The sequence below is a fragment of the Polyodon spathula genome, chromosome 52 (assembly GCF_017654505.1).
Source record: "Polyodon spathula isolate WHYD16114869_AA chromosome 52, ASM1765450v1, whole genome shotgun sequence".
Classification (NCBI taxonomy): domain Eukaryota; kingdom Metazoa; phylum Chordata; class Actinopteri; order Acipenseriformes; family Polyodontidae; genus Polyodon; species Polyodon spathula.
This window is the reverse complement of record NC_054585.1, coordinates 1,467,695-1,494,571: the sequence shown is the minus strand read 5'-3', so window position 1 is coordinate 1,494,571 and position 26,877 is coordinate 1,467,695. Positions and strand designations below refer to the sequence as shown.

The 26,877-nt window shown below is 40.3% G+C and overlaps 2 protein-coding genes across 4 annotated transcripts; both read right to left on the bottom strand.

Moving 5' to 3' along the window:
* Positions 1-35: 35 nt before the first annotated feature.
* Positions 36-4,582, bottom strand: LOC121307060 (probable peptidyl-tRNA hydrolase). The gene is made up of 5 exons (XM_041239156.1): positions 4,227-4,582; positions 2,544-2,730; positions 1,929-2,028; positions 1,469-1,514; positions 36-262 (listed from the first exon to the last, which is right to left on the bottom strand). The coding sequence occupies exons 1-5, from the start codon at positions 4,335-4,337 to the stop codon at positions 38-40; spliced, it is 669 nt and encodes a 222-aa protein (XP_041095090.1). The 5' UTR covers positions 4,338-4,582; the 3' UTR covers positions 36-37.
* A 2,374-nt stretch (positions 4,583-6,956) lies between these two features.
* On the bottom strand, positions 6,957-10,919 carry LOC121307059. Of its 3 annotated transcripts, XM_041239153.1 has the most exons (3): positions 10,678-10,919; positions 10,339-10,435; positions 6,957-9,420 (listed from the first exon to the last, which is right to left on the bottom strand). In XM_041239153.1, exon 3 carries the CDS (start codon positions 9,284-9,286, stop codon positions 7,394-7,396), a length of 1,893 nt encoding a protein of 630 aa, XP_041095087.1. In that variant the 5' UTR covers positions 9,287-9,420; positions 10,339-10,435; positions 10,678-10,919; the 3' UTR covers positions 6,957-7,393. The 3 variants fall into 3 exon arrangements, with proteins under 3 accessions (XP_041095087.1, XP_041095086.1, XP_041095088.1); XM_041239152.1 differs by having other exon boundaries at positions 10,339-10,919; XM_041239154.1 differs by lacking the exon at positions 10,339-10,435.
* Between the last annotated feature and the right edge of the window lie 15,958 nt (positions 10,920-26,877).

Below are 26,877 nucleotides of genomic sequence, written 5' to 3'. Positions count from 1 at the left end.
ACAAATATTTGTTTCCCCTGAGTGCAGCATCCTAGTGTCATGTCTTAACAGTGACCCTGCCCCCTTGTGGTAGTGTCATGCCTTGCGCCCCTGTCCCCTTGCTGCTGCAGGCTGTGACGTGTTGGAGTAGCAGCTCTGTACTCTGCTCCAGCACCGCTCTCACTAGCTCCTGCTCCTCTCTGGAGAATCTGCCCAAGACGTGGCACTCCACCGACACCTTCCTCACAGGCCTGCCAATACCGATCCTCATGCGCGGCATCACCAGAGACGGGCACAAGCAGCATGTTCATTAACCGGCTTGGGGAAAATGGGGTTTCTTGAAAGACATTGGCCTTTGATATATCTTAAAGACACACATGTGTATTTTCACAGTCCTATCCTTATTATCACAGCAGAAATATTCAATGGAAATAGAAATGATAATCTTTGTGATCAGCATCCCAGGGGGAATCATGCAGGTCAGTGTTCTCAACCCTGGTCCTGGGGGCCCACAGAGCCTGCTGGTTTTCATTCCATTCATTCATTGCTCTCAATTATTTAACTAGACCCTTAATTGAACTGATAATTTTCTTAATTAGACCTACTTAATTGTTTTGGGCTCTTAACAGTTGCAGATTTCCAGTTACTTATAAAATGTTACAGCTAACTTGAAATATGCAACTGTAAAGAGTTGAAAACAATTAAAAAGGTCTAATTAAGCAAATTATCAGTTCAGTTAAGGGTCTATTTAAGTAACTGAGAGCTTGGTTGGAATGAAATCCAGCAGACACAGTGGGCCTCCAGGAGCAGGGTTGAGAAACACTGATCTAGGTGAAAGTCATAGCAGATTTTGTTTGTAAAAAAATTAAATAAAAGAAATAAAACGATCTCTATCACTGGTATGTCTTGAGGTTAAAAACTCACCTTTAAAAACTTAAGATTATCAAAGAATACAACTGTGTTCCAAACAATACCTCAATGTGTACAGTCTATATTCATCGCACACATTAGGTTGATTTCAAGGCCACTATAATAGCAAGCAGGGTTCATATAAATCAAATTGTTTCTGAGATACTGAATGAGGCTTTGACACTGTGTGGCTAATTAGTGTCATCTTTCCATTATTGAGTAATAATAGGACGGCTGACCTTCATAGAAAACTATGAGAGAGTAGTGTCCGGTTGTTGTATAAGATGCAGTAGTGTTTTTATTAGTCTATTTAGTGGTTTTGGGAGGTTCTGGAAACAAGTAAGAGTGCTCTGGGACTACTACCGTATTTGGTTACATTGTGATCAAATCTTTTGCACATGACTGTACAGAGACACCAAAAAATCCAAACAATCGTATGTCCACTATGTAGTGAACAGTACTGGGTCCTAAAACTAGAGGGTAACCCCAACGCACACAGTGCAAAGTATAGACAACGACACAGAAAGTGTATAACCAAGATAGTAGCATTTGAAACCAAGACTAGCACCGGCCAGCTTACGTCAGTTTTCAAGCAGTCCACACAGGAACGAACTCCATTGTGACCCCTGGAAAGCAAAGAGACAACGATTCTGAAAATACATTTATCCAATGACAGCAAAAATATTACTCAGCAAAATGTGCTGCTTCTTTTTTTTTAGGGTGGGGGAGCTTTTATTCATATGACAAAATGGCAATGTTGGGTTATCCCATATGATAGCCTGCTGTATGTGTGGGTCTTGCTGGAGTGCTGAGGTCTCTTCTCTTTCCACCTTTTGAACAGGTGCAGGTTATCCCTCATATCTAGGGTCCTGGTGGAAGGGCAGATCCAATGCATCTCTGAACAGCAATGCTCACACACACTAAATATGAAACAGCTCTAGATTGTAAATGAAGCTCCACCCAGTTACGACACACTGGTCCACACACACCTCTCATACTGGAATACTGGCAGACCCATCAGGTCCATGTTTGTTCCTTACCTCGCACTGCCTCCTTGTTTCATTGCGAATTTCCCAAGAGGCTTGTCAAGCTCATCATGAACCAGATAAATGTCTTCTGGCATAATTTTAAATTTCTCAGCTTAAAAAGAAAAGAAAATAATACTAATTGAATAATGTGTTTATTAATGAAACACATATGTCAGTAATATCCCGCCATGGTGGTAAATAAAAAAAGCGCTGTCAGTATGATGAAAAAGAAGATGAGGTGACGCACAAGAGCAGTTCAGAATATGAATGATCCAGCTTCATGAGTCTCAGGAGCGATTATCCAGGTGTATGGAGAAATGCAAATGTGACATGCTGATGGACACACATTATGTTAATACCAAGTTTCTTGGTTCTCCTGTATAGGAAACATGTATGTGTGATATACAGTTGGACAGATGTACAGACAGACACCCCCCTATATCCCCACAAATCTGCTACTATCAATTACTTATCATAAATAATGTTATTATCAAGTTTCATGACAATTTTGCGAAGTGCGACATATGACTGCCTCCATCCACTATAGCCTTCGCAGTGGCATAATACTTTGAGATTTGCATTGTAAAAAAGATCAGGGCACAGTGTTTGGAAACAGCAGTGACTCACCTGCCTTGGCCACGCTGGCTCCATTGATGTTCATGAGAAGACGGGGTTTGAGGACCAGCTCCCCCGACACCTGCCTGTCAAATCGCCAGTGCTCCGCCACACCCAGCCTGCCAGCCAGTGCCCCCAGCACTGCCATCCCCACGCTGTGCCGCGTGCTGCCCATGCCAGGGTTACCCAGCCCTACCACCTGCAGAACAACACAGGTTTTAAACATGCACTCACTTGACTTTGAAGTTCACTATGCTGCATGTTGACTTTTTTTTTTTTTGACACTAAGTACCATATAAATTCGAATTGGCACTGTGCCGTTTATTTAAAATTGTTCAAAACGGCTGCGGTTCTTAATTGAGGGCGGCGTTTATCAGAAATACTATGTTTTTTGAAAGGTGCAGTATTTTATTACATGATTTACGGCATTTTAGAAGCAGCGCTGTGAGAGCCTCCGATCTGCAGCACTATACTCTTGTGTGTTTTTGGGGCTAGAATACAGTACATTTACTGACAGTTAACGACAGCCTATTAGGTGGGAGTTGGGAGGTCAGGGGAGTACTGTATTGATTGCTATGGGGCAGGACAAGAAGAGGAGAGAGAACGGTAGTTGAGTGTAATGCAGTTGAAAAACATTACCTCTGAATATCGGTTTGATTTCTGTTAAAACTAAAACATATTCTACTCAGTTTTTTTTTTTTTTTCTCACTGTAATTTACCTGCTTGTTTGTAATTTCTCTGTAAGAGAAACTGAAGCTAAGTCTTCTCATAGATAGTAAGCATTTTTTACTTATTTGTACAGGACTGATTAAAATTCCAATTGGGCAAAAAACCAAACACCTAAGCCCCCTACAAGAAGATGTCTTTAGTCAGCTTTCAGATAGCCATTAGAGTGACCAGCAAAGCTCTAAGTATCTCTGAGTTCAAGTTTTCACCATCCAAGCTGAGGACGAGGTAAACAGACAGACCTTGTTTTATGCCCAGCTGTGTTGGCACTGAACTCTGCTGAGGGAAAAGATAAACAAGTAGGACTGCTATGCTGTAAGTAGTTCATCTTGGGTTGTGCTTCGGGACTGTGTCTGCATTAGAGTGTAATACTTACTGGATTGAGGCTGCAGTCTCTTCGGGCGTCTCATGCACATAGCCAGAGTTGCGCTTTTCTTTGTTTATTTTTTTGAGCAGGGGTAGAAAAAAATACCTTTACGTTTTTTTTTTATTGAGAACGGCGTTTATTCGAGGGCGGCGTCTATTAAAAAAATGATATTTGAGTGAGGCGTTAATTCTAAGTAATACGGTATCTTCTGTAACTAAACATGAGTAATGTGTCATGTGCCCTATCAAAATATATATATATATATATATACACACACACACACACACACACACACACACACACACACACACACACACACACACACACACACACACACACACACACACACACACACATTAGAAAACAAACCAAAAGTAGATTTGACTACTGCCATTAATGTATGTTCCGTTGTGAACTATTACATAATAGAATTTTTAAAACCTTTTGCCCTCGAAATATATCAATTTTTAAAAAAAAAAAAAAATTATTACCTTGGACCTTTCACTTACATACAATACAAACGTGTCGATTCAAGCCAAACCATCTTGCCCGTTTTTAATATATGACATTATGAAACTTTGAAAGGGTCGTTACAGTCTTACCATTTTCCGGCGTTGCTTCGGGTTCAATGGGACACTTGTACAGCTCATTTTCTGGGAAAAGGGTTGATAGAGCAGGACCTTGTTCACAAGGCTGATAAACGCCCGTTTCATAATGTTTGCGATACTACTGTGAACTCGCTTTACCAAAAGTTGCAATTTGGACAGCGTTAATCACCCCGTTGTTAACAAGAGAGAACTGCAGCCGCTGGTGCCTTAATGTATGATGACGTTTTTTAGCGACAAATACAGGATTTCAGACTCAGGGCGCCATGTTGGTGAGGGCAATGTCAAAATCGGCCAGCTCCCTGAGTTCAGTTGTTGGAAACTAAACGATCAGAAAGAGACATGGAGCGGGTGGCTGCGAGCTTAGAACACGTTTCAAATCAGTTTACACTCATTTGAAGCGAGTCATTCATCTAGCTCGGATTAACAGTGTATTTCAATTGACTATTTCATAATGTCACAATTTGTTCAAATCGCAGTCAGTTATGAATTACAATACTTAACACAGATCACATAATGGCAAGAAAAAGAGACTCCCAGGAACATTTCATTAGATAATGGTACAGTATTCTCTGATGGCTTTCTTGTGTTATTATGTTTATTTAGCAGACGCCTTTATCAAAGGCGAATTACAGAGGCTAGGGTGTGTGAACTGCAGTCATAAACGTCTCATCCAAAAGTCGAAGCACAAGGAGGTTAAGTGACTTGCTCAGGGTCACACACTGAATCAGTGAGTGAGCGAAATTTGAACCAGTAACCTCCTGATTACTAGCCCTTTTTTAACCACTGGACCACCCATCTCCCCACCCATGGTTAAAATGATTCTGTTCCTGGGTAGATTGGCGCCCTATGGATACAGTATTGTCTGCTCTGTGTGGTGTACAGGAGTAAGGAGATCATATTATATTGTGTATTATTGGCAAAATGTTATACTCTTTCAGATCTGTAAAATTGCCATTAAATACATTTCTTCTGTCAAAGCAAATAAAATAATTGTCTAATATGCTAAACTGAGTGTTCACTGACATGTAAATATTGGAAACCAATTAATTTAGAAATCATTTTAAATGATGTATTTACCAAAATTCCAGAACATCTTATCCTGTGTAAAGTCATCACCTGTTTACAACACACATGTTTATAAGCAATTTCTGAGTTCAAATTTTATTTTTGTGATTTATAACATGTTGATATGCTGTGCGGATTTCTCTTATTATCAGATTCATTCATGAGTAAATTGAACAAAAAAATAAAAAATACAAATATAAAATGGCAACACGTGTACAGGAGCAACAAAAAACAAACAGGTAAGCTTACTGACTATAACAAGGGAAATGGTTTGTAGTTTATGAAAAATCAATGGGGTGTATTCAGTCTAAATAGCAGCTGATCTAATATTTGAATCATTCAAGAAATCTTTAAAAGGAAGTACAGAGTTGGGGTTGGTGGTATGTTAATTATTTAATGCCACCATTTAGATCAATTGAATGGATCAGCTAGATTCAGATGTCTTGTGAGGCCGGAGTTTCACTGCTTAGCAAGTGGAGAAGCACCCGCACCTGTACCCTTACCCGTACAGAGCCCTCACGGGTCAGCTGTGTCAGTGGAGAAGGGGTATATATATCCATCACATTATTACTTGTTTTAGCAAAGTATACTGCATTTATAATCAATTACTGTTGCAAACAATAAACACTAACAAAAGACATTTTTTAATAGACTAACAAGCAGTTACCTGTATTACCACATGGTCCAAAATATTCTCTGAAACACTTCTTTATTTCTCACAAATGCTCTGCACAGTAGTATGCAAATACATTATATGTGAATTTATGTGGAGGTGGTCATTGAAAGACTTTAGACAATGGGATCTATTTCAATACACAACCTGTTACATCATCCTTATTGCAATGTAATAATCTATTATGAGGATTCTAAAACATTTAGCAATTCAGAATAATACAAACACTGCTAAAACAAGGCCTTTTAACATTACAGAGTTTCCAAACCACATAACACAAATATACCAGGTCAATACTGTGTTATCTTGCCTATACAGTATGCTGTTACATCTAGCAGATGTAATTTATAAAGATGTAGAATACAGATTTTGTAGATTATGCATTGCCTCAGACAATGTAAATCAGGGCCAGAGATAATCTTGTCTTGCACTACATGGTGCAGAAACTCTCTTAATAATACTTACATACTGGCATTGGTTTTACAGCATGTCTTTCCCATGCTGGCTCTGGTCAGTGAGGAAATCCCTAAACACTAAGGAATTGGGAATGTTAGGCACCACAGCTGTACAGTTAGTAGAGTGTGCCGACACTTGTATTTTCAGAGTAACTGCCTTTAAGAAGTATTTGGTCGACAATCAAAACACACCTATTTATTAATGTGCCGGTTTCAAAGCAAGAATAGCTGCCCTTTCCTCCCCTCACCTTTACAACAGAGTGCCAATCAATGTAAATTCCAACTGCAAGCGAATTTTCCATCTCTTCCGGGACCCTGACATTTTTATAGCTGTACTGTTGCACCGAGTAAAACTAAAAATACGTGGCAAGCTAGAAAATGCAGCCGATTTGTCACATAAATGCTACTGCTGTGTAAACTGGGACATGTATTCCTTTGTCGAGTTTTAACAGAACTAACACCTTGACCAGGACTACAACCCCACAGTTCTAAGAGATGACTACTAAGGAAACTAAAAAAAAAAAAAAAATCATATCAAAAGGATAAAAGATAAGACAAAGGTTGCACTGTTTTATTCAATTTACTTTAACCTAACAACTTCAATTTTCTTAAAGACAATTACTTTGAAACTAGTGGCACACCCCTAACAGTTACACATACAGCACATACTTTATACAGTAGAGATGCCAAAAGATTATTATGTTAAGACACATTCATTCTGAAACTGATTTCACCTGACTAACCACACAATCTGATTTTCACATTTTCTGGTCAGCGTCAATATAGATGCACTACCATGAGTAGATATAACAGGATTGGAGAAATTCCTGGGTTTAAGTAAACCAAGCAAATAGTGACTGTTTGTATATATAAACAGAATCAGGCACAAGGCTCATCTCAGTAGTAACATTTGGAACTTCCTTAACAGGGAAATACTGTACAGGCATCTAAATCTACTAATGATTTAATTACAATGCCTGCTTGCAAACCAGGTCGTTAAAAGCTGCATCTACATGAGGCCCAAACGTGTGGCCAACTACAAAGGGCAAGTCTGCGACAGTTGCCTTCAGAGCATCAGTATACTTGGCGTTAGCCATCCAAACTTGTCGACGGATGGCTACTGAACATGCCATTGCCCTACCAGAAAGCTCAGCCTGATGAGAGGACAGTTGGAGGCTGAACTGGGCAATAAGTTTCAGTTCGTTCAGGACTGCCTGCAAGCGTGGCGCAGGTGCTTCGCCAGTGATCTCATCAAGCAGGCGTGTCTGATAATCTGACAGGTACCGGAGATAGTTTGCAGTCCTGGCCAGCATACCAGCAGTTTGATAAACTCGTTCTGCAAGCGCCTCTGTGAACCGCCACTGCTTTGTAGGGGCAGGAGCCTCTTTACTATCTGTTGGCTTCACAGCCTGAAAGATTGCTGACATGAGCCCACTCACCTGAGGCATTCTGTCATAGGCAGGAGCCTGGCATTCATGCAAGCTGTACATCTTAGAATGGACCTCCTTGAAGGGTCTGGATGAAGCTGGGTTTGACCATGTGCTCTGTACTAGGTTTTCGAACTCCGGTACCATGGTTGGATCTGGTGCTGTCAATCTTCCTGGTACTGCCGGGAAATCAATTCCCAGGTATTCAGCTGCACGACAGATCAGACTTTGCAAGTCATCTGCCAAAAGAAGTTCTTGCATGGAAGGGGTAACATCCGGGAGCAGGGAAGCATCTTCACTATCACCATTATCTTCATCGTCCCCCCCTTCCTCCATACTATAGCCAGCCACAATTGAAATTGGATCCTCCTCAATTTTCACAGTAATTGTGTCAGAATCCATTGATGCTGTGGATCCTGACCAATCCTTGCACGTCGGCTCAGCTTCTGGTCTGAAGGTATCGTCATGTGCAAAATCTGTATCCTGGGTTGAGCCCAAGGATTGTGTTTGCATCACAGAAGGTGCAGACAAGAACTTTTTTTGCTTTTTCTCAAGGGCTTCGACTCGTTGTTCCATAGAGTCCCGCTGGGCCTGCATGGACTGCTGTAGTGCTTGCAGCTGCAAGTGCATGACATCCAGCAGCTGCGATCGCTGCTTCTTTAGCATGTCAGAGAACCGGGCCAACAGCCGGGAGCTGATCTCTTTCTTAGGGGAGAAGCGGTCTGACGAGCTGGAATAAGAAGAGTAAGAGGAGGAGGGGGAGTTAGAGCGGGCATGAGTAAGTCCATGAGACCGCCTGGCATGCTGGGACTGCCTGAAGTGTCTAGATCGACGTTCTGATGAGTGCCTCCTCTTGTGGGAGCCTCTGTGCGAATGGCTTTTAGAGCCAGAATTACTGGAGCGCCGCTCTGAATTACTGGAGCGCCGTTCTGTCCCTGTATTATTCTCCCTTTTTGGTTCATGGGCTGGTGCCACGTGTTGCACTGAAGACGTGGAAGCAGGTGAACGAATTGTGAACACCATGGGGAGTGTGGATGACTGTGGCGTCAGTGTGGATGTGGCGGTGGATAGAGTAGAGAATAGCACCATGGAGGGCTGACTGGGTGCATCTGTCTGTGGGCTTTTCTTCATCACTGCTGGTAAAGTGACCTTGGCCGGTGTACTCACCACAGCCTTTAAAGGGTCAGGTTTAGGAGGAATAGTCTTCTTATCACTAGTCATCTGGTTTAGGAACTTTCGAACCTTAGACAGGCGCTTGTGGCATGCACGCCGTTGAAACTTGGCACAGTGAGGGCACTTGCCACGTTCTGACACAGATGATTTGGCATGTTCCAAGCCCAAGCAGTGCATGCAGCTCCCGTGAGAATCAGTAGAAGCGTACCTGTGCTTGCCACAAGCGCACAAGATAAACCCACGGGGAGATGAATTTTCCATGTCTTCAAAGTAGCAGCAGAACAGAGTTAAAAAACCACGAGTGAGGGATGGGCGTCCTCTAGTTCTCCTCTGTGTGTCCCTCTCTCCACCGTCACACAAGGCTGATGAAGGTTAATGGTGCACAGTGTTTTCTCCTGGAACAACACACAGAATTAAAATCACAACCAGCAGGGAGAAAAAAAGGAATCGATGTTTGACAGAAGAAGAATGATACAAGCAGGCTCACTTACCAATCCTACTGGCTTGGGGAAGAAAAGGAATTGAAAAATACTGAGGAATTCTCAGTATTTCACCAATGCCTGCCAGGGTACCAAGACCAGGGCATATTTCTATTTAATTTCTTACAAAGTTTACCCCACCAAAACATCTTACTTTAGTTAGTATCATTATTATGTACATTCTGAACTTGTGCTCTGCCAAATACTTGAATACTGAAACAATCAGGGTTTGAAATATACATTATTTGAAAAAAATGTCTGTATTTTTATTTTACTGTTACTGTATTGATTATATCCCATTGTGAAAGCTCCCTGGGCCAATATCTTCAATTGTCTTTTCATATACAGTGACAGTATGATAGTAACATACTAACCGGGTCCCTCCTTATATCCCAAGACTCACAATTACTTGTGTTAAAGAATGTCCTAAACATGTTTTATTCAATAAGCGGGTCTACAGGCAGAAGTACAAATGTACATTTGATATACATATGTACAAGACAAATGTACCTCCCCAGATTCTACGATTAATATGTACTAATGAATCTCCTACCCAAGCTCTATACATACGGAGGCCTCTACATTACAAGAACATGCAAGGGGATATAGTGCCTCCACTATAGCCCCATCTCAAGATATACACATACACACATCTTGATAACCACGAGTATCTGACAATCTACAGAATCCTTACCCGTGAACGTGGCTTTTTAAGAGAATACGTGGTGCTAATTGAATGGAGGCACAGTACACTATTTATAATATTTCTAGAAATCATAAAATGTTTTATTTCAATGTTTTATTGCAGTAAATGTTTATGCCGAGAACCGTTACCTGCACAGGGCTGGTCACTGATGATAAAGAAAACACACAATGAACCCAGACTGAATGTATCTGTGCTCTTCAGTTCCAAGTCGATCTAGCACTGTAACTGTAAATAGCAAAATGTCTCATGAATACTGGATTATTTGACACGGGGAATTGATAACAACAACAATAATACACAAAACATTAAACATGATGTCGTATGTTTAATACACGTTTCTTTTTTTTTTCTTTTTTTTGTAGTTTAATTTTGTAGCTGCAGTAATGTGTTTGCACTGTAGTCACACAGTCCAGGCTGCGTTTCGTTTCGAAGAGCTCACTTTACGTTGCATGACGTTACTTTCTTACCTGTGCTCTATAGCTTGGGATTCGCTCCTCGGAAACACACCAGAGGTGTAAAATCCGATTCCCAAGCCTGACTTTAAAGATACACGCCTTATAATATGATTTTCAGTGTACTCACTTTTGCAAACACACACCACTCGGGAGAATGCGCCTGGAACAACGTTGATGTATTTTTTTTTTTTGTTCAACACGTCATGTTATGCGACAAAGTGTGCTGTGGAGCGCCATGTTAGTAATTTGCAGTTTCAGTACGAGAATATAGACAAAGAGAAGGAGATGTGATACCTTTTATTGGACCAACTAAAGAGTAATTATTCACAAGCTTTCAAGACCTCAAAGGTCTCTTCTTCAGGTGAAAGTAGGAAAGAGATTGACGTATACAATATGAGTATAGTAAAGTCATATAAAATATAGGAACGCTGCACTTTTTATGAACAGGTACATGCAGCGGTCCAGATAAACTGCATACCAATTTCTGATATCAGTAATGTTGATATCAGCAAGAACATTGTACATAGCAATTCTCAGTATTTATTTCTTTTATATCAAATAGAATTTTTGATAAATGTCAAAACGGCTGTACTGACTTTTTCATACGCTCCTTCTGCCTAAGTTTATGTTCAAACGTTTGTCTACCTAGATTCTATATCATTATTCCGGAATATCTACACGTGTTTATGGATAGGTGTAAAACGATTAGCTGTCGATATACTTGATCCATGCTGTGATGTGTACAGTAACTGCGGACACAGGCGGAACGCTGCGCTGCATCTGTGTTGTGTTGCGGAACTGTTCAAAAGGCGCATTGGATCTGAAAGGCGCGGGGTTTTTTTGTAAAAGGTGACGTAAATTTACAGTTAAAATAGTTGTAGGAGTGGTTTTGGTGATTGACTGGTGCCAATTGTACATGCACGTCTGAAATGGATTGGGCTTGTTTTGAAAGGCGGTACCGCTTTTTTTTTCCTCGTCACACTTGGCAGCACAGGCTGAAAGCGGTGCTAGGAGTTTGCAATCTGCCATGTGCAGCACACGGGAGCCGGGAGCTTGCAACAGCCGCAGAGACTGCTCCCCATAGGGTTACACAGGCGCAACTGCAACGGCGGTGCCCCCTCTTCAGTATGGCGAGGCGATTCGAGTATTTCAGGGGACTGAGGGGTGCGCCTGATAAAGTACTGCTGTTTGGAACCACATCCCTGCTTCACCACTCTGCATTATACCACAGTTTGTTTGTTTTTTAAATATGATATACAGTACCTATATTTCACTGCACCTTGTTACATTTGGTATGCTTTGACTCAGGAGTGAAATTGCTGTTTATTAATAAATCACTTTATTAGGCCCTGTAGCTAACAGTAATGTTGGTATGCTAGTCCAAGATTTCGTTCATCAGAGTTTATCAGCAATGACAAAAAGAAGATAAAGTGGTCAGACAGAGGAAGGATGGTTAAAGAGGCTTGTCTGAAGTATGAATGCCTGAATACGTTAACATCCCTCTAGGCATTCCTTATAGAACCTTGTGCAGTCTATGCCACTGCGTGTCAAGGCTGTGATCAGGGCAACTGGTGGTAGGACCCAATATTAGTTACAAGTCTTAATAAACTGTCTAGCCAGTGTATTCAAGTGATTGCAGCTAACAAAATAATTCCCGTTTTACACTTCCAACAGCTGCACAGGTCTTAAATATGCACTTTTGAAAGAAACATTTTATAGAAAACATTTTAATTTTAAAACATGATGTCTGGTATTACACGAGATTAAAGGAAATCTGTCACTCTTGCACTTCCTGGGTAATTTCACTCTTCTGGGTCACGTTACTGGCTGAAAGCATGTCAGTCAATAGGAGGAGCAGCTTGGTTAATGAAAGGAAAGAAGCTAGAGCTGGTGCAAATCTAACTGAAAGCATGGCTGAGCAAACAGTGAATTCTTCAACCTCCTGCTGTACCACATCATGTTTTAAATTGAAAATATGTATTTGCTAGAACATGTGCTTTCAAAACTGCACATTTGAGACCTCTATACCAGAGTGAATGGATGCACATGGTATTGAACTTCATTACCTTAAAGCCATAAAGACATAGATAGCTTTAAACAAGTGTAGCACCGTGTCTAAAACCTGGACATACAGTATGCAATGAATGGAAGTGCACACTAGGTAAGCTTCATGGAATGATGGTCTTCATTTTGCCGTAGGGAGACACCAGCAGGTCAGTGAAGTGAAGAAGCAGCTTTCAGCTTACAGGCTGTGGAGAGAAGAGATTGACCGACACAATTAAAGTGTTACACAACGTTTAGGGCATATGATTGAAAGCTCCTGTTGTTACCAAATGAGAAACAAACAAATTGAGAGTGCTTACAAGCTTGAATTATATTACATAGCTGTTCGCTTATAGTTTGGTTAATAAACAATGTTATTGACTTGTTTTAACTGTGGTGTACATTATGCGCTATGAGGAAGCTACAGAGATGTATATGTGCTAATGTTTAGAAAATGCACTGGTCGGTTCACAAGTGACACTATAAATTCCCTGACAAATCACCAGGGATTCTCAATTCAGATCCGGTAGTAGCATGCGTCTTACCTCATTCCCATGCATATTGCCAATGTATCTGGCCTCAGGGATGCCAACTCGAGGCTCCTTGGGATATTGGCCAATCACCAGCACCCAAAGCTCCCTTCCTATTTTGTAATAATAAGAAACAACAGCAGCTTGACCATTGGAGTAAAACTGAGCTGCTGTACATTAATTTGGTACTTTGTTAGCATTGTCTTTTAAATATATGCGCATTCCATATTAAGATATAAAAAACATGGCATATATATATATATATATATATATATATATATATATATATATATATATATATATATATATATATATATATATATATATATATCAGAAGAAAGGGGGCCTTTATAAAAGTTTACCTTTAAAACTTCAGTTAGGGCTTTAAATTAAATTTTAAATAAACCAGTGTCTGCTTGTGCCACTGAACTGTGACTTAGAAATATCAACCAAATTAAATATATTAGATGTAGCCCTGGAAATTAACTTTAAACATGGGGAGCTGTTACCATATACATTTTGATGAAAGGTTACAGTCTGCCTAGCCTTACCTTCACTGGACTGCCCTATGGAGTTGATATGTGTTACGTGCGGGTAGGTTTTGCTCACCCAGTGCAGGTAGTGCTTCAGCTCAGCCTGGTGGTGGTATTGGAAGTACAGGCTGGACACACCCTCCTGGGCAAGGCAAAACCAAAATACAAGGAACGAACACCACATAACTGAATCCATACATGGGGCAAACGGGAACCTGCTGGAGAAAATATTTACCGTACAAGCGTGTACACATTGCAGTAGGGTCTGCTTTCAATACATAATTGTGAAACGGAACGGGGATGTGTGTGTGTGTGTGTGTGTGTGTGTGTATCATTTCCAATCACATGTTTTGCTGTTACATATATCTGACTACTATTGTCTACTGACACAATCGGTTTATTTCAAGGTTGATCGGGGAACATTAGACTCATCTTGGTACGTGTGCAGTTGAGAGATATACACGAAGCTTACCAACCACAGCAAAGCAAACAGGGTAGAGAAAACCATGGGTTCTTTTCAGTTGTCCAGCTGGTTTGAACCGTCTCCTTGGTTACCGCGTAGCGATACACGCTTTTGAGATCAGAAAGTTACTTGTTGATTCTGGATGTAACTTACCTTGCGGTAGAAGAACCGTTTAAAAATAAATACACATTTGTTTTTAAATGTCAATGTGTGATAAAACATGTTATTTGCATGATATAACTTCTTAGATTCCAGTGACTCGGGTTTTTTTAAACCAGAAGAAACACACGAAGCGTTTATATATGTACACACATGTATATAAAAACATCAGTGAATATCTAACTTCTCGTTTAACGGCCTAAACGCAGTGCCAATGCCATGTTGTTGAATTTATTTGTGTTATATACCGGTATTTCTTAGTTGAAGTCATTAGCTATCAAAAGGCCTCCATAAACAAGAATATGAGAGAAAGATACAAATTACGTGTGTACAGCTCCTAATGCAAGAGAGTTGTATTGCAAGTGAGCAGGACATTGTTTATTTTCTGGCAACAAAATACACGTAAGTATAGAGATATATGTACAGAGTCCAACAAATACAATACAGTTTATCATTACTAACCGATTCAAGATGGAGAATTAGAAGTGTACCCTATTGTAATTAACAATTGTTGTATGTAGTTTATAAACTCAGGGGGACTCAATTTGAAGTAATGCTTCCTTTTATTTCTGTTTTATGGTATAAGATTTGATCATGCAGATTATTTTGGTGGTCATGCTTCACCCTAGTTTTGTTTTTATTTGTATTTATTTTTTGTAAATAGCATTTTACATTTATTTACTGCATGGTATTTTATGTTTAACATTTGTATTTTCATTGATTTCAATTGTATATCTATATTTTCAAACAGTTAATTTACAGTATCCTTAAAAGCCCAAATTCAGTTACAATCAGAAGCCCCATTCTATTACTGTAATTGTTCATAGGTTCATCACGACTAGCTACTGATGGGAGATCAGATGGATTTATCAGCTGAGGGAGGGAGGAAAGAAGGCTCAAGAGTTACAGAAGAGGTATGAAGACAAGACAACTGGGCAACAGGTTCTTGCTGCCCCTTAAATGAAGGCAGTACATTTCATTTTTTTTGTTTGTCTTTGTACAGCATCCTTTGTTTGGCAGCTCTGTGTCCATATTAAATTAAGGGCAGGGCTAGACAAATTAACCTAGATTCTGATTTCGCCTGATCTTGGGAAGGAAGAAATCCAATCATATTTTTGGTGTTGTTAGTGCAGTAAAAACATTCCAACCTCCAAGCCTGTAGTTAATTAATAGTCCATCTTAGCTGACTCTGTGCTGTCAACTTTGTGCACATTAAAGATCCCGTTGCATTCTTTTGAAGAAGAGCAGGGCTCAAGTGATTCTTAAGGAAGCTCAAAGCACAAACAACTTTCTTGTGATGGTTCAGCGTGTTTTGATGGGACTTAGCTGTTTGCATACCCTTCTGCAGGTCAGCGATGGCAGCGTGTTTTCTACTGCTGTCTCAGAGGAACAGTTGGAGGAGGCACGAGAGAAATCACGGAGACGGCTTTTTGGGTCCAGCCGCATCTTTGAATTAGAAGAGGACAAGAAAGACCGTTTGGAGCTGTGCGGGAGGTCCATCATTGAACTCCGTGCTGCAGAGCAGTGAGTCCAACAGGGCTTTTTCATCTCTTTCTATGGCAGTAATCCAGTGCAAGCTATTTTGTGTCAAACCACAGGGCAGTTACATCATAGCACCTAATTGAATGCTAAAATAAGGCCATGTTAATCTAAATCTTCTTCCTTCCTTGTGCAGCTATGGGAGGGGTGTGGAGGCAGTGTCCAAGGCAGACTGGGAGAGAGCTGTGCACTTTTTCACCAAAACCATCAATTTGCAACCCCAGCAGGTAATATAAGGTCAAGCTGCATCATAAAATGATATACAGAGAAACATTACTTCTTGATCTTTAAACCTGACTCAACAAATAGCACATTCTAATGAACTGTAAGTTAATTCGGCTCTACCTGCTTCTCTACTTTATTATAGAGCAGATGTGGACAATAGATTTGAAATGTCAAAAATTGATTTTGGTCTGTTTTATTGTATTATTGTTAAATGACTGAATTGCAAACATACTGTATATATGTTTGTTTTAGTTTTTTCTGGTGGTGTATACCTTGAATATTTGAGTTGAAAGTTTATGAGCAGTGGTCGTTTCAGACAAGGCTGTATGTGTGCAGAGCTGAAGCCTACCTGCAACTGTGTGACTTCCAGTCTGCTGCCTTGAACTACAGGAAAGCGTCTGCCCTCGAGCCACAATCTGAGGCCTTCCGTCTACGCCTGGCATTCGTCTTCTACCTGCAGGTGGGCAGTTCCATCTTGTTTAGCACAGGCACAGTTTAAACTCACTCCTGTGCCCTAGGTGCAGCAGTTTATATATAGTGTTGCATTTGAAATAATTGCATATCTGGAATTAACCAGAAGACTTTTATAACAATAATAACGGAACCAGTGGTAATATTATCAAACACCACCACCCCAAAAGAAACCCAAAACTAAACAGTGTGGTCAGATGTTTAGTCTGTTTTTTCAGCAATCTTTTTGCTTTCAAGCTGCTTTTCTGTTTTTTTTTTTTTTTTTTTTTTTTTTTTTAAATCAAAATGTATATTTTTGTTGATTCTTGTACAGAAAAGCATGTGATGGATCAAGTAATACTTTAATCCACAGATGTCCTTTTACTCATGGTACAAAGACACGCAGTGCGAGACATGGGAGCAATGTGATTACATTTCTACTATTTTCCATCAAAGCTTGAAATAGCCTTTTAACCGAGTTAATCCGCATTACTGTGGTCCTTCCTACATGACTGCCTTTCCAAAGTCATTTATGAATAAACAAAGAGCTGGATTCATAAAACTTGGTAAATATTTTGTGGGATGCCATTTGATCAGATTATTTCCTAGCCTGTTAACTTTGCCTGTTGCAGGGTCAGTGCCTATTTGACCATGGTAGGCATCTAGATGCACTGGAGTCCTTCGCCAAGGCTACAGAACTAAGACCTGACTACCGCCCCTACCACATGAGGAGGTGAGCTAACTCCAACCCACAGACCCTTAATACTTCCAAGTTAAATTGATACTGACAAAGTTACTTGCTTTTTGTGTGGGCTATTTTATCTTAGTTGTTGTTTTTTAAATATGACAGTACAATGAACACTCAGCTGTCTTCTCTGCTAATGTGCTTGTTTTCGGCATTCTGATATTCAACACCGAATGGCGTAATTTGCTAGGGATTGTTCCTCCATCCAAGCGATTTGGAAAGACACATTTTTGTTTGTGTGGTTGACATTGTTACAGTTACTGACATTGTTACAGCCAACAAGGCTTCAGTGGATATATCTTGATAAAAAAAAAAAAAAAAGCTAAATAAATGATAGACAGTAAGGCAGTCAGTTTCTTGATCCCATGATGTCACGACGCCTGTGTTTTTAACGGGCTTTGCTTTATCATATTTGTACTTATTGCTGCTTTCACAATCTGTTAAATGGAGCCATTTGATGTTGCAGTTGACCATTTGTTACCACAATGTGAAGGCAGCGCTGGCGCTGGCCCCAGGCATGCCAGAGGGACTATCTCTGCTGATGGAACTGGAAGGCAATGCAGAGCAAGCACGGAGCTTGGCACTGAGCAAGGCGGTGGCAGGGAACCTCCAGGAAGCCCTGCAAAAGATCAGCACTGCCCTAGAGAACAACCCAGAGGAGGTCCAGTACTACCTCTTCAGGTAGACCAGCACTATTACAGGCTGTAGAGAAGAAAGAAGCACAATATTACATTGGGATTCAAATCCCCTGGTACTAGTGGATAGGGAGGTGTGTTTAGTATAAGGACCTCTTGAATTAATTTGTTAGTGAAATTGGAGCAATAAATAATGCTCCATATTTCATCTTTTTTTTTTATGTGACCTTATTTCCTAAATTCCTTACCTGACAAAAAATATATTGATTAGGCTATTGGATGTAAGGTGTCTGGACTAACTTTTTTTAACAACATGTTTTGTGTGAGGAGGAAAAATATATTTTTAGAAATAGATAATGAATCGTCCCAATAAATAACAAATAAGGTACCAGGTTTACAATAACTACAAATATATTTAGATGTAAAATTTTCTTTTTTTTTTTTTTTTTGGATCATGTGGTGATACCACTAGATAACTAACCTTACCCCAAAAAGGCAGCGCTATTCACAATGCTTTTTCTCAGATTCGTGGTTAATAAGCCCCACTTCATGAGATTATGTTACACTTTTTCCTCATGCTTTTTGTGTCTGTGTGTGTGGCAGAGGGACCCTGAGGCTAAAGGACTTCAACGCTGCGATCGATGACTTCATCCTGGTTCTGGATATGAGTGGGGGTGAGGAGGGGAGATCCGTGCAGACTGAGGCCCGGAGGCAGCTGTTGCTAACCTATAATGATTTAGCAGTGCACTGCTTCACCTCTGGCTTCTATGAGGAGGCAGTGATGCTGCTCAACAAGGCCATCGGGATGGAGAAGCACGAGAAGGGCCTCTACATTAACAGAGGGGGTCAGTTTCTGTTACCTTTTTGATCTAAAGAACCAAATGATCTTCAAACACAACAAAATAAGGTTACACTTATTTAAAGTATATAAATGAGTTACCAAATGCATACAAGTGATTTAATCCCCAACTTCAATGATGAGGAACAAACTTTAAATTGGCCTTTTTTTTTTTTTTGGACATACGTTTAGTCTGCTTTAACTATAACCTGAAATGTGATCAATTAAGTCTCTTGTTCTTTATCAGTTCTTACCATTCCAGGTATCTCTGAACTGCAAGCTTTAGACATTCAAGAACACTCAATTTTTGTAAAGATCTCTTGATACTGGACTGGAATCTGCTCAAGTTTAATACAAACAGGTTTAAGAGTTTTTGAACGAACAGCAACAATATCCATATGCAGAATATAGACTGTGGGTCCCGTGTGACTCGCCTGGTAAATGCACGACAGCATGCTGACCTGGCTGCAAAATTGCATTGGACCGGAGTATTAAGATCTGCTACGCAGTGGTATACAGCACTATGGGGCAGAGGGACTACGAGAATGGAAGGTGAGCTTTATAAAGCAAAGTAATGTCAACAATGACTTTCGTCAGGGTCACTTGCATTGGAATCATTTTTACTGAAACCTTTTCCACGCAAAATGATTCTGCTGTGATTGTTAACTTACGGATGAACCAATTTCCCAAGGAAATACGATTTTGTTTTAAACGATGCAGAAGTTACCCCAAGTCTTGAAGAGTATTCGATACACACAGAAATAAAATATGTTGCTTAATTAACTTTTCCATCGTTGTCCCTTTGGTGACATTTTGAGGACAAAGACATATTATCGGACGCTTAATAGCTTAATATTGCTCATCCTCATTGTGTGGAATCTTAGTAATAAGGAGTCCTCCGAACACTCAGAAATCAGTAAAACTAAACTTGTTTTTCTTTGGCTTTTATTGTTATACTAATACAACTGCAAGCTGTTATGTATACTATGCAGTGTATGCAGGCTTTAAAAACTGGAGCAGATATATGAAAGTACTCATATAGCTTACAGGAATGCTTGATTATTTAGTAACCAGAAAGATATTATATACCCCAGTATATCCAAATTGTAAGCAAATAAAACGGCCGCAGACTTTTTTGTTTTACATTTTTATGACGTTGATGTCACTAACCTGACTAAGCACATTATCAAACATAGCTATCTTACATGATTGGCATGGATTGCTTTGTTCTTTTTTTTTTTTTTTAGTAAATACATTGAAGCCTTGGAAAACTTCTCCCGTGCTATCCAGTACAATCCTGGTGTGTCTCAATATTATGAGTGTCGGGCCAAGGCTCGCCAGAAGCTTCACTAGGAGCACGGGGCACGGCAGGACATGATAATGTCACTGCTACTGGACCCCAGCAATGACCAGGTCAGTCCCTGCCTCGGCCACACCGCTTCTCAGTTACTGTTTTTTTCCCTACTCCCAGTCCCTGTTGCTTTTAGGCTAAACTACCTCCTGCTCATCATCTCTAACCACTAGGCCACACTGTCTCCCTTTGCTCAGCTCTAATTATAGGAGGCTGTGTGGTCCAGTGGTTAAAGAATCAGGCTTGTAACCAGGAGGTACCCAGTTCAGCTCAGCCACTGACTCATTGTGTAACCCCGAGCAAGTCACTTAACCTCCTTGTGCTCAATCTGTCGGGCGAGACGTTCTTGTAAGTAATTCTGCAGCTGATGCATAGCTCACACACCCTAATCTTGTATCTTGTAAAGCGCTTTGTGATGGTGGTCCACTATGAACAGTGCTATATGAAAATAAAGATTATTAATACTAGTGCCCAGTCCCAAGGCACTGCTTAGATCACTAAACTCCTGTCCCACCCCCTTATAAAATTCAAGGGGTTATATAAATTCTAGACAGATTCCTCCATCTGCTCTTCAGGCCGTGCCCCTGCTTTCTCAGCTCTATCCTGGGTGCTCTGTCACAGATATTCTATCCAGCGAGGCTGGGGAGATGGCCAAAATGAAGCTGGATGTCAGCCTGCAAGCCTGTGGCCTGTATGAAGATCCATCAAGGTACACAGTCAACTTATTATTGCTTCATACGATCGGCTGCTGCCTTTGAATTGCCCTACAAGGCCTGCCAAGCTCTTCTCTCATGTTGCTGTTGCAGGTGATATAGACATATTAACAAACAAAACAATTCTATTACTCTTGCACTTCCTGTGTCATTTCACATCAGCAATGTGTCAAGGCATGTTACTGGCTAAAAGCATGCCAGGCAGTAAGGGAAGCATCTTGTTGGTTAATGACAGGGAAGAAGCTGTTGAAGGGGTGGGGGCAGTTTCACCTTCCAAGTGAAGTGGCCAAGGAAGTACAACACTGTGAAAGCATGATTTACTAACAGATATCTTTAAACTTTCTTGCTTTCCAGTGCTGTAAGCTTCACACCTTGGGAAAAAAACCCAACACTGCCTTCTGGTTGATTTACAGCCAGGTGTACCTGCTTGGGATAGTGGTATTTTGCAGCTGTATTTTATCTTGATTGTTTGTTCACTTTCAGAGAAATACAGGGTAGTAAATATACAAAGTGCTGCATGGTATGTATCCACTCGTGTGTGTGTGTGTGTGTGTGTGTGTATGTGTGTGTGTATGCAGGACTTGATACATAAATGAGAACTCGGGGCTCGCCTAGTAAACACATTGGAGTGCAGAGTGACTCCTGCCTGCATGGTTTGAATCCAGTATGTGCAGAGTAGCTGATCTTGGCACAGGAATGCTGCATTGGCCCTTCCAGAGGGGTGAGGAAGGAAATCAACTAGGAATAGGTTTGTTAACCTCCGTTGCCACGGTTCAGTGTTACTCTTGAGTCCTCCTTAATGGTATGCTAGAGGACCTGCAAATTAGGGTAGAAAAACAGAGGAGTACAAATTAAAGAAAAAAGTTATAAAATTTGACCATGTCAACAGGCAGTTGGGTTACATTCCTTAGCTACACCAGTTTCCTTCATCCTTGAAACCAGCAGATACATTCAATTTTTACAATATGGCTTTTACTATATTCATCTTTTTAAATGTGTAAAAACAACAGTGAAAGAATTTGTGCTTCGTAAATTTTTCAAAGTACTTAAATTCTTCAGTGTTTGAGTCTGTCTTCCATTGAATAGTCACTTTTTTGTAGAGTGTGTATATATATATATATATATATATATATATATATATATATATATATAGAATAGATTTGAGTGAGTGAGTTTACATAAATATTGTACTTCAGTTTTAAAAGGGACCCCCACAAACCGCCAGCAAAACACGAGAAATCAAGTGAAGAACCTGCTGACACAGAGGACACCAAGAATCGCATCGCACCGTGCATTGGAGATACCGACCTATATCATGAAATTGTGATGAGTAAAGTTAAGGTAACAACAAAAATAACAAATACTGTGATAGAGAATTGAAATTAACTTCTGCATAGTTGTGCATATCACAGCTTTCTATTTTTAAACATTGCTGACTTCAGATTTTTAATCACACATCATGGGTCATAATAAATCAACTGGACATTTCTCAACATTTACTCATAAGCGTTTGTTAGGAGGAAGAAAGAAAAAAAAACTCTTCCACCCTCCTCAGTGCACCAGCATTGTTGCAGGAGGGAACATGATCTGAATACACTGCAGTGTTTAAAAGAAGAAATCTCTTTCTCTAGTGAACATTCCCAAGTAAAATTGCTGCCAAATGGACAACACAGAGAAGGTAATGCGTTTTATTGTAAACACTGCAGGGGATTCTGCAACACTGTAAATGTGTTTAATCCACATCCTCGGCCAGAGCTTCTGCTGTATTATATCCTGAAAGGGTGCAGCGAAGGAATAGGAGAGTGTCATTTTTATGGGATTGACAGTCCCCCCTAGACCTGCCCCTCAGCTAATCAAAGCGGTTGTCTGCAACACACCCTCGCTGAACCGCCTTGTCATTGCCACGACTGACAGGCGCGTCAAACAGGGCTTCCTAGCTCACCCCCGGCAGGATCGCAAAAAAAAAATCCAGCACAGATCTCCACTGGCACAGATTAAATATTACTTCTACTTGCCAATAATTTCACTAAGTATTCCTTATAGCAGTTTAATTAGGTTTCCTCATCCAGAATACATGCCTGTCTACCTTGGTATTTAAATGTGTACAACAAAAAAAAAAGTTTGAGCAAGCAGAAAGAGAATAAGTGATTATTCCCCCCCCTTCTATTTCAGATAAACCGAGCCGTCAAGTGTGCACTTCAGGAGCGCCGCTCCTTGCGTTACGATGGCCCCAGGGTGTCTGCTCTGGCCCGGCCAGCTTCTGTGGATCACCCACAGGATGCAGACAGGCCCTACCGCTGGAAGAAGTTTAACACTGCCATAGGGCTGCAGTTTAGATAACTGAAGACCCAGCACACACTTCTCTTGCGTTCAGAATAAAACACCAAAACATATTTATAATTCATGTATTCATCTACTAACCAGGATATAAAATGAACAAGGTATCAGGACAGGTGTTTATAGCATGCTACTAATTTAGGAGGCTGTCTTAAGCTGTGGATGCACTGGTTAACAGCCTTTTTGGTTGTGTGATAACTTTAAAGGAACTACATACTTTTATAGTAGCTGAAGTTTAGAATCTCTTAACTATATTATAATGCATTGCTTCTGAATCAACCTGTAAATGGGTCCATCTCCTACACTTTGATAAATAATTCATATTAAATATACAATACTCACAGGAAGAATGTAAATTAAAGGTTATATCAACATGTGTTTCACAGCATTGTTTCCTTTTGTAAAACCAAGAGTCAGAACATTTTATTTAACCATTTTATTATGGATACAAGAGCAGAATATACAGCCAATGTTTATGTTGGACAAAAAAAAACATTACAAGTTGATGAGTGCACAATAATGTGGATATAGTTTTTTTTTTCTATGTAAAGATCACTGTAAAGGGCCAAGACTATGGTGTACAGCTACTGTAACCCAAGTAGCAATCCATTTACAATATTTACATTAGAGACTGCCCATAATCATGGGACCTTGTCCCTTCTTGCATATTAAAAGATGCTACAGCAATGCAAACAGTTGATAAAGGGAAGTGAACGTCTAAAGAATCACTTCTGATGAGGGCTGCTGGACTGTGGATTCCTGAAGCAGAAAGGCCAGCTAGTCGCACAGTGAAAAAGCAGTTTTTAAGTCAACACAACTACTCAACAATGCGTCACACTCATGACCTGAAGGACCAAATAGAGCCTGCCAATTAAACTCAATTGCTAAGAGAGTTTGTGATTTTAATACCACAAAACTTATTTAACTTGAGAACAAACAATGTAGATTTAAACCTAGGCTATCAGATGAAAGTTTTGGTCATCAAGCCACTGAACATGTAATGCCCAAAAAGAAACTAACCATCTAGGACCATGTGCTGTTGTGCTGTATGGTAATCCACTAGCTTAACACAAAATAAATTAAATTGTGATTACAATTTCGCTTTTGGTGGACACTAATGTAATCCACATTACAAAAACACTACTACAGCCACTGCAACAGCTAACGATCTCTGTTTGGTGGATAAAGATGACATCAATCTCCAGTACTGTCAGTCCTTTTCATGAACACCTAGAAAGATCTCAATATTTTTTAAAGATATCACTAATTTTACGGTGTAAAAGCTTAGCCTGCAGAAAGAGGACCCGAGTCAATATTCTTCAAAATAATTGGTTCTGTATATCCTGGTCAGGAAAGCGAATAGAACCCAGTTCAATCTACACTAGGCATTGCAAAAACAGATAAAACAGTGAAATGAAAACTAAAATAGGGTAGATAGAGTAGCCTCAGCACTAGCGTAGATCTATTCACCTTCTGAAGCTACTGTCACCAGCAACTGCTAATCAGAATTACCTTATAACACACACACACACACACAATGTTGTTGTTCCCTAGAACCAGAAAAATAAAAATAGTGCAACAGATCTTTCTGTCCTGCAAATCAGCCTGCTCTGGCCAGACCTGCCACTAACTATTGGTCAGGGAGAGATACAGCACCAGGCTAGGCTACCATCAGAAATATCCAGTGGTAAGAGGCAGAGCATTTGGCAACTGGACCAAAAGGCACCAGGGCAAATTGCGTAGACATCAACTTTACTAAAGTTGAGTCTGCTTGTGCCTCTAGGATGTTTAGTCTCGTAGCCTCTATAGACCAGCTCATGTAACAATGTTTTATTCAAGAGCTGATTTGGATGTATTGTACTGCCTTTACTTTTCAAATATTTACAGCACTAGAAGTAGCACAAAATGACATTTTCAGTGTGTTTACAGACAAGGCATAATTTTATTAACATACAGCATTCAAGATATTGCTTTTACATGCATAAAGGGGAACACTGTAGTATGTGTTCTATGTACATTCCCTGTATACAGTGGCTTGCGAAAGTATTGACCCCCCTTGGCATTTTTCCTATTTGGTTGCCTTACAACCTGGAATTAAAATTGATTTTTATTTGGATTTCATGTAGTGGACATACACAAAATAGTCCAAATTGGTGAAGTGAAATGAAAAAAATAACTTGTTTAAAAAAATTCTAAAAAATAACTAACGGAAAAGTGGTGCGTGCATATGTATTCACCCCCTTTGCTATTAAGCCTCTAAATAAGATCTGGTGCAACCAATTGCCTTCAGAAGTCACATAATTAGTTAAATAAAGTCCACCTGTGTGCAATCTAAGTGTCACATGATGATCTGTCACATGATCTCAGTATATATACACCTGTTCTGAAAGGCCCCAGAGTCTGCAACACCACTAAGCAAGGGGCACCACCAAGCAAGCGGCACCATGAAGACCAAGGAGCTCTCCAAACAGGTCAGGGACAAAGTTGTGGAGAAGTACAGATCAGGATTGGGTTATAAAAAAATATCCGAAACTTTGAACATCCCACGAAGCACCATTAAAGCCATTATTAAAAAATTGAAAGAATATGGCACCACAACAAACCTGGCAAGAGAGGGCCGCCCACCAAAACTCATGGACCAGGCAAGGAGGGCGTTAATCAGAGAGGCAAGAAAGAGACCAAAGATAACCCTGAAGGAGCTGCAAAGCTCCACAGCGGAGATTGGAGTATCTGTCCATAGGACCACTTTAAGCCGTACACTCCACAGAGCTGGGCTTTACAGAAGAGTGGCCAGAAAAAAGCCATTGCTTAAAGAAAAAAATAAGCAAACACGTTTGGTGTTCGCCAAAAGGCATGTGGGAGACTTCCCAAACATATGGAAGAAGGTACTCTGGTCAGATGAGACTAAAATTGAGCTTTTTGGCCATCAAGGAAAACGTTATGTCTGGTACAAACCCAACACCTCTCATCACCCCGAGAACCATGTTTTTCAATCTTCAGGGACTGGGAAACTGGTCAGAATTAAAGGAATGATAGATGGCTCTAAATACAGGGAAATTCTTGAGGGAAACCTGTTTCAGTCTTCCAGAGATTTGAGACTGGACGGAGGTTCACCTTCCAGCAGGACAATGACCCGAAGCATACTGCTAAAGCAACACTCAAGTGGTTTAAGGGGAAACATTTAAATGTCTTGGAATGGCCTAGTCAAAGCCCAGACCTCAATCCAATTGAGAATCTGTGGTATGACTTAAAGATTGCTGTACACCAGCGGAACCCATCCAACTTGAAGGAGCTGGAGCAGTTTTGCCTTGAAGAATGGGCAAAAATCCCAGTGGCTAGATGTGCCAAGCTTATAGATACATACCCCAAGAGACTTGCAGCTGTAATTGCTGTAAAAGGTGGCTCTACAAAGTATTGACTTTGGGGGGGTGAATACTTATGCACACTCAAGTTTTCTGTTTTTATGTCTTATTTCTTGTTTGTTTCACAATAAAAAATATTTCGCATCTTCAAAGTGGTAGGCAAATCAAATGATACAAACCCCCCAAAAAATCCATTTTAATTCCAGGTTGTAAGGCAACAAAATAGGAAAAATGCCAAGGCGGGGTCAATACTTTCGCAAGCCACTGTATGTGGAGAGCTCAGTATTCT